General features: G+C 38.3%; 2 protein-coding genes across 3 annotated transcripts in view; one reads left to right on the top strand and one right to left on the bottom strand.

Moving 5' to 3' along the window:
* sina (seven in absentia) overlaps positions 1-13,862 on the bottom strand; it is a 271,097-nt gene that overhangs the window by 38,578 nt on the left and 218,657 nt on the right. The window lies entirely within an intron of this gene.
* Positions 5,218-13,862, top strand: part of LOC139752132 (uncharacterized) — a 203,406-nt gene continuing 194,761 nt past the window's right edge. The window contains exon 1 of the mRNA XM_071668052.1: positions 5,218-6,085. Within this exon, the coding sequence (XP_071524153.1) occupies positions 5,910-6,085 (176 nt within the window). The 5' untranslated portion in view covers positions 5,218-5,909. The remainder of the gene's footprint in view (positions 6,086-13,862) is intronic.

The raw sequence follows: 13,862 nt of genomic DNA, 5'->3' as shown, positions 1-13,862 counted from the left end.
ACGATATACAAATATTTCTATACTTGAAATAATCATGGAAAATGTATCGTAATGCTTCCAGTTACCGATACATACCCAGTTAAAACGATGGAAAGGAAGAGAAAATTTTCTGATATTGACTTGTTTTAACAGGCTGAATAAATATTATAAAGAAGATTAAACGATTTTTTAATACCATATTTGTATTCTGCATGAAAACAACTTCTTATGATGAACATTTAAAGGAAATCTATTTTTCTGAGAAAAATACTTAAAATTGAAGGTAATAATTCAGGGAATATTTTAGTTCAAAAAACTTTATGTTTCAAAGTTGAAAGATAAAATATTCAAATACTTCTATATTTGAAATAATCATGAAAATATATTTTTTCTCAAAAAAAATAGATTTCCTTTAGATGTTCAACATAAGAAGTTGCTTTCATGCACAATACAAATCTGACGGTAAAAAATCATTCATTCGTCTTTATAATGTTCATTGAGCCATTTAAATGAAGTCAATTTCAGAAAATTTTCTATTCCTTTCCATCGTTTTAAATGGGTATGTATCGGTAACTGAAAGCATTACGATAGATTTTTCGTGATTATTTCAAATATAGAAATATTTGAACATCTTGTCTTTCAATTTTGAAACAAAAAGTTTTTTAAGCCAAAATATTCCCTGAATATCTTCGGCATTTTTTTCAGAAAAATAGATTTACTCTAAAAACTGTACATAAGAAGATTCTTTTGTTCAGAATACAAATATGGTGTTAAAAATCGTTTAGTCGTCTTTTTAATATTCATTGAACCCGTTGAATAAAGTCAATTTCAGAATCTTTTCTATTCCTTTCCATCGTATTTACTGGGTATGTATCGGTACCTGAGATTATCATGATATATTTTCTCTGATTATTTCAAGTATAGAAATGTTTAAATATCTTATCTTTCAATTCTAAAACAAAAAGTTTTTTTCAGAAAAATAGATTTCTTTCAAAAACTCTACATAAGAAGATCCTTTCATGCAGAATACAAAATATATCATAATGCTCTCAGATACCGATACATACAAAGTTAATGCGATGGAAAGGAATAGAAAATATTCTGAAATTGACTTTATTTAACGGGTTCAATGAACATTATAAAGACAACTAAACGTTTTTTAAGTCATATTTGTATTCTGCATGAAAGAATCTTCTTATGTACAGTTTTTAAAGAAAATCTATTTTTCTGAAAAAATTCCAAAAATTGAAGGTAATACTTCAGGGAATATTTTAGCTCAAAAAACTTTTTGTTTCAAAATTGAAAGATAAGATATTCAAATACTTCTATACTTGAAATAATCATGGAAACTGTATCATAATGATCTCAGTTACTGATACATAATCAGTTAATACGATGGAAAGGAAGAGAAATGTTTGTGAAAATTGACTTTTTTTTTAACAGGGTCAATGAACATTATGAATACGAATAAACGATTTTTTAACAACAGATTTGTATTCTGCATGAAAACAACTTCTTATGTTGAGCTTTTAAAGGAAATCTATTTTTCTGAGAAAAATGCCAAAAAACTTTTTGTTTCCAAATTGCGAGATAAGATATTCAAATACTTCTATACTTGAAATAATCATGGAAAATATATCATAATTCTCTCAGATACCGATACATACCCAGTTAATACGATGGAAAGGAATAGAAAATAATCTGAAATTAACTTTATTCAAAGGGTTCAATGAACATTATAAAGCCGACTAAACGATTTTTTAACACCATATTTGTATTCTGCATGAAAGCATCTTCTTATGTAGAGTTTTTACAGGAAATCTATTTTTCTGAGAAAAATGCCAAAAATTGAGGGGAATATTTTAGCTTAACAAACTTTTTGTTTCAAAATTGAAAGATAAGATATTCAAATAATTCTATATTTGAAACAATCATGAAAAATATATCATAATGTTCTCAGATACCGATACATACCCAGTTAATACGATGGAGAGGAATAAAAAATATTCTGAAATTGACTTTATTCAACGGGTTCATTGAACATTATAAAGACGACTAAACAATTTTTTAACACCATATTTGTATTCTGCATGAAAGTATCTTCTTTTGTAGAGTTTTTAAAGGAAATTTATTCTAATAAAAAAATGCAAAAAATTGAAAGGAATAGTTCAGGGAATATTTTACCTCAAAAAAACTTTTTGTTTCAAAATTGAAAGTCAAGATATTCAAATACTTCTATACTTGAAATAATCATGGAAAATGTATCATTATGTTCTCAGTTACCTATACATACCCAGTTAATACGATGGAAAGGAAAAGAGAATATTCTGAAATAGACTTTATCTAACAGGTTCAGTGAATAATATAAAGAAGAATAAACGATCTTTTAATACCAGATTTGAATTGTGCATGGAAGCAACTTCTTATATTGAGCTTTTAAGAGAAATCTATTTTTCGGAGAAAAATGCCTAAAATTGAAGGTAATAGTTCAGGGAATATTTTAGCTCAAAAAACTTTTTGTTTCAAAATTGAAAGATAAGATATTCAAATATTTCTACACTTGAAATAATCATAGAAAATATATCATAATGATCTCAGGTACCGATGCATATCCAGTAAATACGATGGAAAGGAATAGAAAATATTCTGAAATTGACTTTATTCAACGTGCTCATTGAACATTATAAAGTCGACTTAAGGATTTTTTAACACCATATTTGTATTCTGCATGAAAGCATCTTCTTATGAACAGTTTTTAAAGGAAATCTATTTTTCTGAGAAAAATTCCAAAAATTGAAGGGAATATTTTGGCTTAAAAAACTTTTTTTTTAAAATTGAAAGATAAGATATACCAATACATCTATAATTAAAATAATCATGGAAAATATATCGTCTTGGTTTCAGTTACCGATAAATACCCAGTTAAAACGATGGAAAGGAATAGAAAATTTTCTGAAATTGACTTCTTTTAACAGGCTCAATGAACATTATAAAGACGAATAAACGATTTCTAAACACCAGATTTGTATTGTGCATGAAAGCAACTTCTTTTGTTGAACATTTAAAGGAAATCTATTTTTCTGAGAAAAATGCTTAAAATTGAAGGTAATAGTTCAGGGAATATTTTAGCTCAAAAAATGTTTTGTTTCAAAATTGAAAGATAAGATATTCAAATACTTCTATATTTGACATAATCATGAAAAATATATCATAATGCTCTCTGATACCGATACATACCCAGTTAATACGATTGATAAGAATAGAAAATATTCTGAAATTGACTTTATTCAACGGGTTGAATGAACATTATAAAGACGACTAAACGATTTTTTAACACCATATTTGTATTCTGCATGAAAGAATCTTCTTATGTAGAGTTTCTAATGGAAATCTATTTTTCTGAAAAAGAATTCCAAAAATTCAAGGTAATAGTTCAGGGAATATTTTAGCTCAAAAAACTTTTTGTTTCAAAATTGAAAGATAAGATATACAAATACTTCTATACTTGAAATAATCATGGACAATGTATCATAATGATCTCAGTTACTGATACATACCCAGTTAATACGATGGAAAGGAATAGAAATTTTTGTGAAATTGACTTTTTTTTAACAGGCTCAATGAACATTATAAAGACGAATAAACGATTTCTTAACACCAGATTTGTATTGTGCCTTAAGGCAACTTCTTATATTGAGCTTTTAAAGGAAATCTATTTTTCTGAAAAAATGCCAAAAATTGAAGGTAATAGTTCAGGGAATATTTTAGCTCAAAAAACTTTTTGTTTCAAAATTGAAAGATAAGATATTCAAGTACTTCTATACTTGAAATAATCATGGAAAATATATCATAAAGCTCTCAGTTACCCATACTTTCCCAGTTAATACGATGGAAAGAAATACAAAATATTCTTAAATCTACTTTATTCAACGGGTTCAATGAACATTATAAAGACAACTAAACGATTTTTTAACACCATATTTGTATTCTGCATGAAAGTATCTTCTTATTTAGAGATTTTAAGGGAAATCTATTTTTCTGAGAAGAATGCTTAAAATTGAAGGTAATAGTTCAGGGAATATTTTAGCTCAAAAAACTTTTTGTTTCAAAATTGAAAGATAAGATATTCAAATACTTCTATACTTGAAATAATCATGGAAAATGTATCATAATGATCTCAGTTACTGATACATACCCAGTTAATACGATGGAAAGGAATAGAAATTTTTCTGAAATTGACTTTTTTTTAACAGGCTCACTGAACATTATAAAGAAGAATAAACGATTTTTTTAACACCAGATTTGTATTCTGCATGAAAACAACTTCTTATGTTGAGCTTTTAAAGGAAATCTATTTTTCTGAGAAAAATGCTTAAAATTGAAGGTAATAGTTCAGGGAATATTTTAGCTCAAAAAACTTTTTGTTTCAAAATTGAAAGATAAGATATTCAAATATTTCTACACTTGAAATAATCTTGGAAAATATATCATAAGAATCTCAGGTACCGATACATATCCAGTAAATACGATGGAAAGGAATAGAAAATATTCTGAAATTGACTTTATTCAACGGGTTCAATGAACATTATAAAGACGACTAAACGATTTTTTAACACCATATTTGTATTCTGCATGAAAGCATCTTCTTATGTACAGTTTTTAAAGGAAATCTATTTTTCTGAAAAAAATGTCAAAAATTGAAGGTAATAGTTCAGGGAATATTTTGGCTTAAAAAACTTTTTGTTTCAAAATTCAAAGATAAGATATTCATATACTTCTATAGTGGAAATAATCATGGAAAATGTATCGTAATGCTTTCAGTTACCGATACATACCCAGTTAAAACGATGGAAAGGAATAGAAAATTTTCTGAAATTGACTTCATTTAAATGGCTCAATGAACATTATAAAGAAGAGGTCATGATCTGATGGTCGTGGTCAAGTGGAAATGGTCTGGTGGTCGCAATCAGGTAGGTAAATGTGTCAAATGGTCGTGTTCAGGCAGCCTTGGTCTAGCGGCAATGTTCAGATGGTCATCTTATAATGCACTACGGCTTTAGCTTCTGGTTACTGGCCCACAACTTGAGCTCATCACTACAACAGACAAACAGCATAACGGGAATCTGGTAAACCTGCCAGTGTGTCTGTACACCATAGACGCAACACAAGCCGAATGATTCACAGAGGAAACTCTGACAGAAAGTTGGTATGTAGAATGTCTGTGTTCTAATAATAATTCTTTTCTGTTTATCGCAAGTTAGTGTTGCCCAGGGAAGACCATCGTTTGCTGAGAGTGTTGGAGGGACGTCAGGTTGGTACGAGCGGGCAACTCGGGCTGGTGTGGGGGTGTGTGTGGGAGCGGCGCGGGCCAGTGTTGGCCTGCTGGTGGTGACGAGCGGGGAGGGGCACCAGCGCTCCCTCCGCACAACTCTTGACACGCGCCACACAACGCGCGCTGCCCACGTATACGCCCGCCTCACTACCGACGTAATTTGTCCTTTGCTACCAGATGGTGGTCCGTTACACTTGACCGACGTAATTTGTCCTTTGCTACCAGGTGATGGTCCGTTACACATGTGATCCAGTGGTCATGATGTGGTAAAAAGGCAACAGGATCACGAATGAAGTTAAGACGGAGAGAGAGAGAAAAAAATGTCTTGGTTGAAAAACATTCGATTTGTGAACGATGTCTAGCCAGACAATCAGAATAGATGTACACTGCGAAAGAACTCGAGATAAGTAACGATAAAACTAGACATGAATCATTATATTCTGACGATAGGGTGATCGTGTTTGTCTGGAGCAGCTGAGGTTGGGTTTGACGCTGAACGGTGTGGAGGCGAGGCACAAGCGTACACACCTCAGGGATAGTGAGGGGGAAGTGTTTTATTCCCAGGGATAGTGAGTGTAGTGAGGGAGTGTTATTCATCATGATGCCAGAGGATCTCCCGGCCAGTTCTGGGGGCAGTGTGGCACTCTCGCCCAGCCAGTGGAACGCCAACCCCAACACTGGCATGGTGACGCTGACGGAGGCGGCACTGGCCATGCTCATCAATACAGACCCCATTGAAAAGTGGTACCTCCTAGACCCAGACCCCATAGCCAGGTACGTAACTGTGTGTGTGTGTGTGTGTGTGTGTGTGTGTGTGGTGCATTCTGGATCTCGACCCAATAGCCAGGTACGTAACTGTGTCTGTGTGTGGTGCCTCCTGTATCTCGATTCCATAGCCAGGTACGTAACTGTGTGTGTGTGTGTGTGTGTGTGTGTGTGTAGTACCTCCTGGACCCCTACCCCATAGCCAGGTACGTAACTGTTTTTGATACTTCCTAGACCTCGACCCTATAACCAGGTAACTGTGTGTACATGTGTGTGTGTGTGCGTCTGTGTGCGTTGTACAGACACGTTCTAACGTCGGGCGCATACCTTCCACCACAGATTGTGCTTACACTTTCAGATGAGAAGCCAAACCAATGTCCACCATAACCAGAGTTTCCAGTCGCCGATATCAGTGAAGCTGTAAATAATCTGGGAATCATAACGCTTGGAATATGTCATTACAGAACCTATAGCACCACCTGATCTTCATTTGTCATTAAGTTTCATCCTTTAATGAACTACATCAAAAACACAAAAATTAATTTGTAGTCATCAGTTCATAGGAATTTGATAGAAACATGAGTGGGTATTCGAGTGTGCATAACAGTATCACTGCAATGTCATAATAGTGCAGCACCGCGATAAGCATCAACCCCATAAGAGAAAAAAAAATGCCTATCTATCAGTTGAACCCTGAATGAAAACATTCCACGTGGAAAAGGTTAACCAGAATGACATAGCCTAAAGTGGTATTAATTCCTGTATCAAATAAATGAAGGAAAAAAGGTAAATACATGGGAGCAAGACTATATGTGGCTAAACGGTCGTTATAAAGAATGTGTGGAACGAGGAGTAAGGGGAAGGTGACCTGAAGAAAATAAGTTCTAATTAGTTACGTTTATCAAATATACTTCCTCATATATCATAGACATTGTTAATACGCAGCACAGCCACACAGGTCATTCTCCCATTCTCAGCTTCTAGTATGTCTCTCATTTAGCTTCACAATCACAGTTCATGGAACGGTGAGCTGTGTTTACTTTATAGTTCCTATATTGATCAGAGACGTGTGTGTGTACCTGCGTGTGCAAGATGCGTGTTCACGATCACATTTACATAATCACCGATATGAATGCATGAATCATTCACTTAGGAAATCTAAGTCTCACTAAAAGACAATGGCCATCATTTATTGGAGATAAAAAAACAACAAATGATTGGAGGAACTTAAATGAAATTATTACTCTTTCCGGTCTCGGAGCTGTGGGCTCTGTCTTGTGGGAGGCCACGAATGTGATCTGTGTGCAGGCCACACATCCGTCACAACTTCCCTCCCTAAGGTTAACGTGGGGAGGAATAAAGACAGTTTTTTCTCACCACCAGATGAATGATGATAAATCTTGTAGGATTTACCCGATTGCGTGAGTCAAAGAGTCAGGTGAAAAAGTAGAAACAATTGATCATGCAATACTGTAATGGAATTAAAAGGGCCTTAACTGCGTACTGATCGTCAGACGATCGTTATGTGAGTAGTTGGTTGGTTGGTTGTTTGGGCTTTAGGCCTATCAACTGCCAGGGTAATTAAAAGCCGTCTACGTAAGCTAAATCCACCAACGGAAAAATCTTTAATACCCTATTCAGGTGTTAAAGATAATTTCTTAGACCACATACACTCTCACTATGCATGTGGCCCATGGTTGAGAAGTCTCTTTCTTTTCCACTTTATAAGTAAAGGTTTAAGGTAATCTTAACATGATCATTATGGAAATGAACATAAGAGTAGCAGCATTAACTACTAAAACTAATCTCATTTCTAACAATACAAATACGATAGTATATTTCTTTAACAGATCCCGGCGCTTGTCGAATACGACTGAAAATTCTTACGGGTTTCTCCTTATATTTCACTATATCAGCTTACAAAAAAAAAAAAAAATGTTTTGATGAACGTCGTACCTCCTACAACACGATGACGTCAAATCCAATAAAGACATTTTGTTTCAAACGTTTTATAACTGCAGATTATTTAGATCATCTCTGATACTGGCGACAGTATTTCCTTGGTGGTGATGAAACATTGTTCGCTCGCCTCACCGAGAGAGGGGACCACAGTCAGTGGTGGTGGTGGTGGTTGGGGTGGGGGGTCGGGGGTATGGACTAGAGTCTATAGCCAGGTACGTAGCTGTATGATAACTCCCCCACCACTAAACCACCTGGGTATGGTTGACAAGAGTCTATAGCCAGGTACGTAACTGTGTTGTGGTATAGCCTTCCTTCTCCCTTCTATCCCTACCACTAAACCACCGGGGCATGGTTGACAAGAGTCTATAGCCAGGTACGTAACTGTGTTGTGGTATAGCCTTCCTTCTCCCTTCTATCCCTACCACTAAACCACCGGGGCATGGTTGACTAGAGTCTATAGCCAGGTACGTAACTGTGTGATAACTCATGGATCCTGAGCCCACAGTGAGGTACGTAGGAAGTTTGTATTTGTTTTTGGTATTATTGATACCCATCCATAGGATGTCGCGGTGGACCATGTTGTGGTATAGCCTCCCTCCTCTCCCGACCACTAAACCACCGGGGAATGGTTGTCGAAGTACAAATCCACACATCAGGTTAGGATGCATCTGTAACCATGTCTTATAGTGGTGATGTACAAATATCCATGTTTCATTTCAAGTTGTATTAAGGCATTCACGGTAATTGTCATACAACAACTTTACGAGTGTGTTCTTTTCTGAAAACGACTGTAGGTTTCCTCATGGTCTAAGTGAAGGGTTTTTGGGGTTTTATCAGTGTCCAAGAGAAGGATATGTGGGATTCCTCACTGAGTTAGGATTATAAATGTTTCCCCTGAAACCAAGTGAGAATTTCTTGAGAGTTACATCTGTACATCAGCGAAGTCTTTATGAAAGTGAGGATTCCTCAGCTATCCCTGTGGTACCCTCCTTGCGATGCTGTGAGACTTTCCTCGCTCCGTCCCTCTCCGTACCATCTACCTAGAAGCCTGCCAGTCGCAAGGCAGTAGTGTCTTGATCTCATCAACAGTTTATAGAATCAAGGCAAGGCAACAGACATGCACGATATAGCAGTAGTTTTTTTTTTTTTTAACCGTACTTCAGTATATTATACGTTTTGTGGTTTTCATTACTACTATTGCTGGTTTGATAACAGTGATAATGATAATGATGTATGATAGCGGTGCATACTATATTGCTCCGTCGATTTTCTTTCCGGTGATCATCAAGCATGCATCCTTGATGCTTCGGTATGCAGATTGCTCGTGTTACGACATCCTGATCTCTTATTTGGATGAGGTCGTCTCGATCAAAACATTTGCGATGGTTTAGAGAGATTATTCAAACTAGCTGTGAGCGGCCAGCTTACATGGTTCATACACCTGGACCTGGAAGAATGGCTTGTGAATAATCATGAAACCTCTCTTTCCGACTTAGTTTTACTTATTCGCTCATTTCCTCCGGCTTTCCTAATAATCAAATGACCTCTTTCAGTGGATAACCAGTTTTGATGCTATGGATTTATCGGCTCGGATTGATATTCCATTTTCATAGACCAGTGAGCGTTAGGACAGAGCTCATCTAGGTCTACGTTTTCCACTGAAGAATATAACTGGATTGCTTTATCACACACTTAAGAATACTTTCCACGCATGAAGGACTTACGGAGTTACGTAATCTACATGAAATGGCCGGAAACGAGACCGCTACACTAACGTGCCATACCCATCAGCTACCTCCTTCATATATGGCAGCCTAGCCTTGTGCTGGAGGTGTGTTGTAGACCCGGGCGCTGTCCTCCGATATCCTCATTTAACCCTGACTCGTACGTACCTCGCCAACACATCGCCTCTCAAGTTATGTTTTATGTAAGAAAATTGACACCATATATAGAACTTGTTTACACATTGTCAGTTGCTCCTGATGCGCTGTATCCTGTTTATCTGTTGCATTTTGCGTTGATATTTCCTGGAGTTTGATTATACACAGGGTACAGTTGTTATGTGTTTCTCAGCTTGTTTTACTTACCGGCGAAGATGGTTTCCGGACAAATTTATAAAGATAACTGTAAATATTACTCGAAACGACCCAAGAACCAAATCACAGACGACATTGTCGGCATGTACGCCAAGGATGACTCACTTGACGTCACCCTCAAGTATATCTGTGTTGTTCATGGTGGTCCTATAACCGTGTTTCTCACGGTTGTTCTATAGCAATGTTGCTCATGGTGGTCCTATGGCAGTGCTTCTCACGGTGGTTTTATAGCAGTGTTTTCATGGAGGATCTATAGCAGTTTGTTCATGGTGGTCCTGTAGCAGTTTGTTCATGGTGGTCCTATAGCCGTGTTGCTCAAGGTGGTCCTATAGCAGTGTTACTCAAGGGGTTCCTATAGCAGTGTTGCTCAAGGTGGTCCTATAGCAGTGTTGTTCAAGGGGGTCCTATCCCAGTATGTTCGTAGTATTCCCTACGGAAAGTTTGGCTTTGTCTTCAGATGACCACTGAGGGATATAAGCAGATAATGCTCGTATAGGAAGTAAATGCCCATAGTTTTACCACGTTATGCTAGATTAAAAAAAAATCATATTTGCTTGACCTAATTCAGATCTTTCCCTAAAGTAAGGGAATGGAGCAAGCAATGTATATATTCTCAAATGCTCGGCAACACTACTACACAACTCAGTTAACCACATTCAACAAGTGTAGTTATACAAGATGAGGTTAGTACTGTTTAAGACAACTGGGCCGTTTCCTAGTTAGGTTTATGTTGTTGGTTATAACTGTTTATCTACAAGAGTTCCGAGAAAATTCATTCAAGAGATCATTGACCATTTCTCATTAGTGTGTGTGTGTGTGTGTGTGTGTGTGTGTGTGTGTGTGTGTGTGTGTGTGTGTGTGTGTGTGTGTGTGTGCGGGATATCCGGTGTTATAATACAGGATGCTTGAGGACAGAGAAAAGAAAAAAATCTAGGTTCAGTACGGAGCGCCACATGACGGTCCCACTCCCTGAGTCTCTGGGAAAGTTTGTGTCTGAGCGTCTCGTCTCCTGGTGTAAGGGCATTGGTGACAACGCTTCCTTAACTCGGATACAGCGAAAGTCATGCATGGGTCAACACATGAGGTCTAGGCATGATACTGGAGGTCATAGATGAAGAGATGTGGTCGAGATACGATATCAGGGGTCATAGACCAAGAGATGGGGTCGAGGTACGATACTGCATGTGAAAAAAAGATATGAGAAGGTGAACTGAAAAGCATCAGGAAGATCTGATTCTGTAAGGTATGCTGGGAAGAGTTTTCAATACTGTTCAGAGGTTTTATAAAGCTAGTAGTGCATGTGGTAGTACGAGTGAGTGGCTGGAAATAAGTGTGGGAGTGAGTCAAGGTTGTGTGATGTCACCGTGGTAATCAAATGATCTTATGGACGGGACGTAGCGTGAGATTGGAGCGAGGTGGAGTTGAGTGTGGTGTGAGGCTTTACCACGGAGGAAACAGAATGGGAGTTGTCACAGCCGTTGTATGCTGATGATGCTCTGCTGTTAGCTAGACCACATTTAGAGCTAGGAGAAAATGGTGAACCCTTTTCGATGATGTGTGAAGGCAGAGGACGCTGAAAGTATATGAGAGTAAAGGCAAGAAACAAGACGATATTGTTGTTCTTTAAAGCTATGGTTGCACTGTGAAGAACTGGAAGTTGCAGATGTGTTGATATTTGTCAGTAGAAATAAAGAAAAATGGTGGTGTGGAAACTGAAAGTGAAGGTTGAGTCACACTGAAGGCTGTGGTGAGTATGAGAAATTTAATGGCACGAGATGCAAGAAATGAGCATTGGCTAGGATAGAACAGATTAAGAGCAATATAGATGGGTAACTTAACGTAGTACGGTCGGATTTAGGAGATATGATAGAATGAAAAATGAAAACGTGAGAAGGATATGTTCTGTGAAGCACAGTCAATGAAAGGGAACATGGATGAAGATCTTTTTGGACACATTTCATGTAGAACATATGGCAGAGGATAGGTAGGTCAGGATGATTCATATATCAGTGCTGTGGCAAACCGCACATGGAGGAGAGGAAGACTGCAGAAGAGGTGGGTAGTTGAAGGGAAGGCACTGACTGGGTCCAAGAAGGTTTAGAATGATGTTGGTAGAATGACTGGGGATAAGATGCAGTGGAAACATTTTCTGTATGAAGGTGATATGAATGAAAACGTTGTACGGGACCAATTCCTCGCATCGTGTACATGACAGCTAGCGATTGGATGTCGGCAGATGAAGCTTTTCTTCGACAGTTCCTGGCGCTACCTCGTTAGATGGGAAGCGGTGAACTCGATTGGAAAAGACAATCCATTTGGACGTTACGTAGGTAGATGATACTGACTTATCTACACTATACTCCTATTACGAGTCATCTAGTGTAGGCAACGCTATCTACTGCTCCAGAAACTGGGAGGAAACGTGGCAACCCTGCTGGGTGTTCCTGCCTGGGGTGGGTGTTGTCTTGCTGACTAGTACACAGGTGGCGACACAACAGACTAAGGTCACTGGTACACAGGTGGCTGCTCAACAGGCTGAGGTAGGTGTAGCCTTGGTCACTGGTACACTAGTGGCTACTGAGTCCTCGACACTTTAACTGTTAAGCTGTCTCGTTACACTAATCATTCCCTGGTCAGTGTTCGACGCCTTGATCAAGCGAGTTGTTCTTAGCTGACCTAGACACTGAAATGTATCTCTGTTGGTTGGTGTGTAGTGAAGTGAGTGTTGTACACCTTGGGGGTACCAGCTGGTCACCAGCACGGATCTTGGCACCCCCCATCTCTCCCACGCACTCTTCCCACACACACACACACACACACACACACACACACACACACACACACACACAGACGCAATCCTACTCATACACATACAGACACACATGCATACCCACAAACACTCCTAAAGAAAAACATGTTAAATAACCATTTAGAAACACAAGCAAAAAAAAAAGCACTCTCCTGTGCATAGATGCAGACAAACCGAGATAGACCGATGATAGATAGATAGATAAATAAGAGAGAGAGAGAGAGAGAGAGAGAGAGAGAGAGAGAGAGAGAGAGAGAGAGAGAGAGAGAGAGGTAGTAGAGGTGTGTACTGGTAGGTAGTGTACCGACCTTGTACCCCCTGCTGGTTGCTGGAAGGCTGTGGAGATGCACGGTGAACCTGGCCACGTACAAATGACCTCCCCTGTTTGTGAAGGCACCCTTCTCAAACCCTGTGGGTCACGCCGAGTGTCACATACAACAGGAAGTGTGACAGACGGTCCCAAGACGCATACAGGGGTCGATCTCTTGTGGTGGGCATAAAAATGAAAGTGTAGTGTTGCTGGCATAGCCGGGGAGGCCAAGTGGGGAGATGTGGGCGGCTGAGGGCGTGGGGGGACCAGAACTGTGGCAGGTGGGCGGCAGCAGAGAGAGAGAGAGAGAGAGAGAGAGAGAGAGAGAGAGAGAGAGAGAGAGAGAGAGAGAGAGAGAGAGCCCCGGAGTACCTACCTCGAGATTTTGCCTCCCTGAGTCAGGGCCAGTGCGTAGCGTTCACCAAATGTCTTGCTTGATGAAGAACGCTGTTCTATTCTGCTGCCGCGCACGTGAACAGTACTCTGTGTTCTCCGCTGCCAGGCCTATTGTATAATGCTGAATCTTGGCCTCATCTGGAACTGATTTTAGCCACTCATTACGATTTCCTTTAGATGGTTTCTGTACATACCTCAATTGGTAATACGTTC

The sequence above is a fragment of the Panulirus ornatus genome, chromosome 12 (genome assembly GCF_036320965.1).
Source record: "Panulirus ornatus isolate Po-2019 chromosome 12, ASM3632096v1, whole genome shotgun sequence".
Lineage (NCBI taxonomy): Eukaryota > Metazoa > Arthropoda > Malacostraca > Decapoda > Palinuridae > Panulirus > Panulirus ornatus.
Note: the sequence above shows the minus strand (reverse complement) of the source record. Positions and strands in the feature narration are given on the sequence as shown.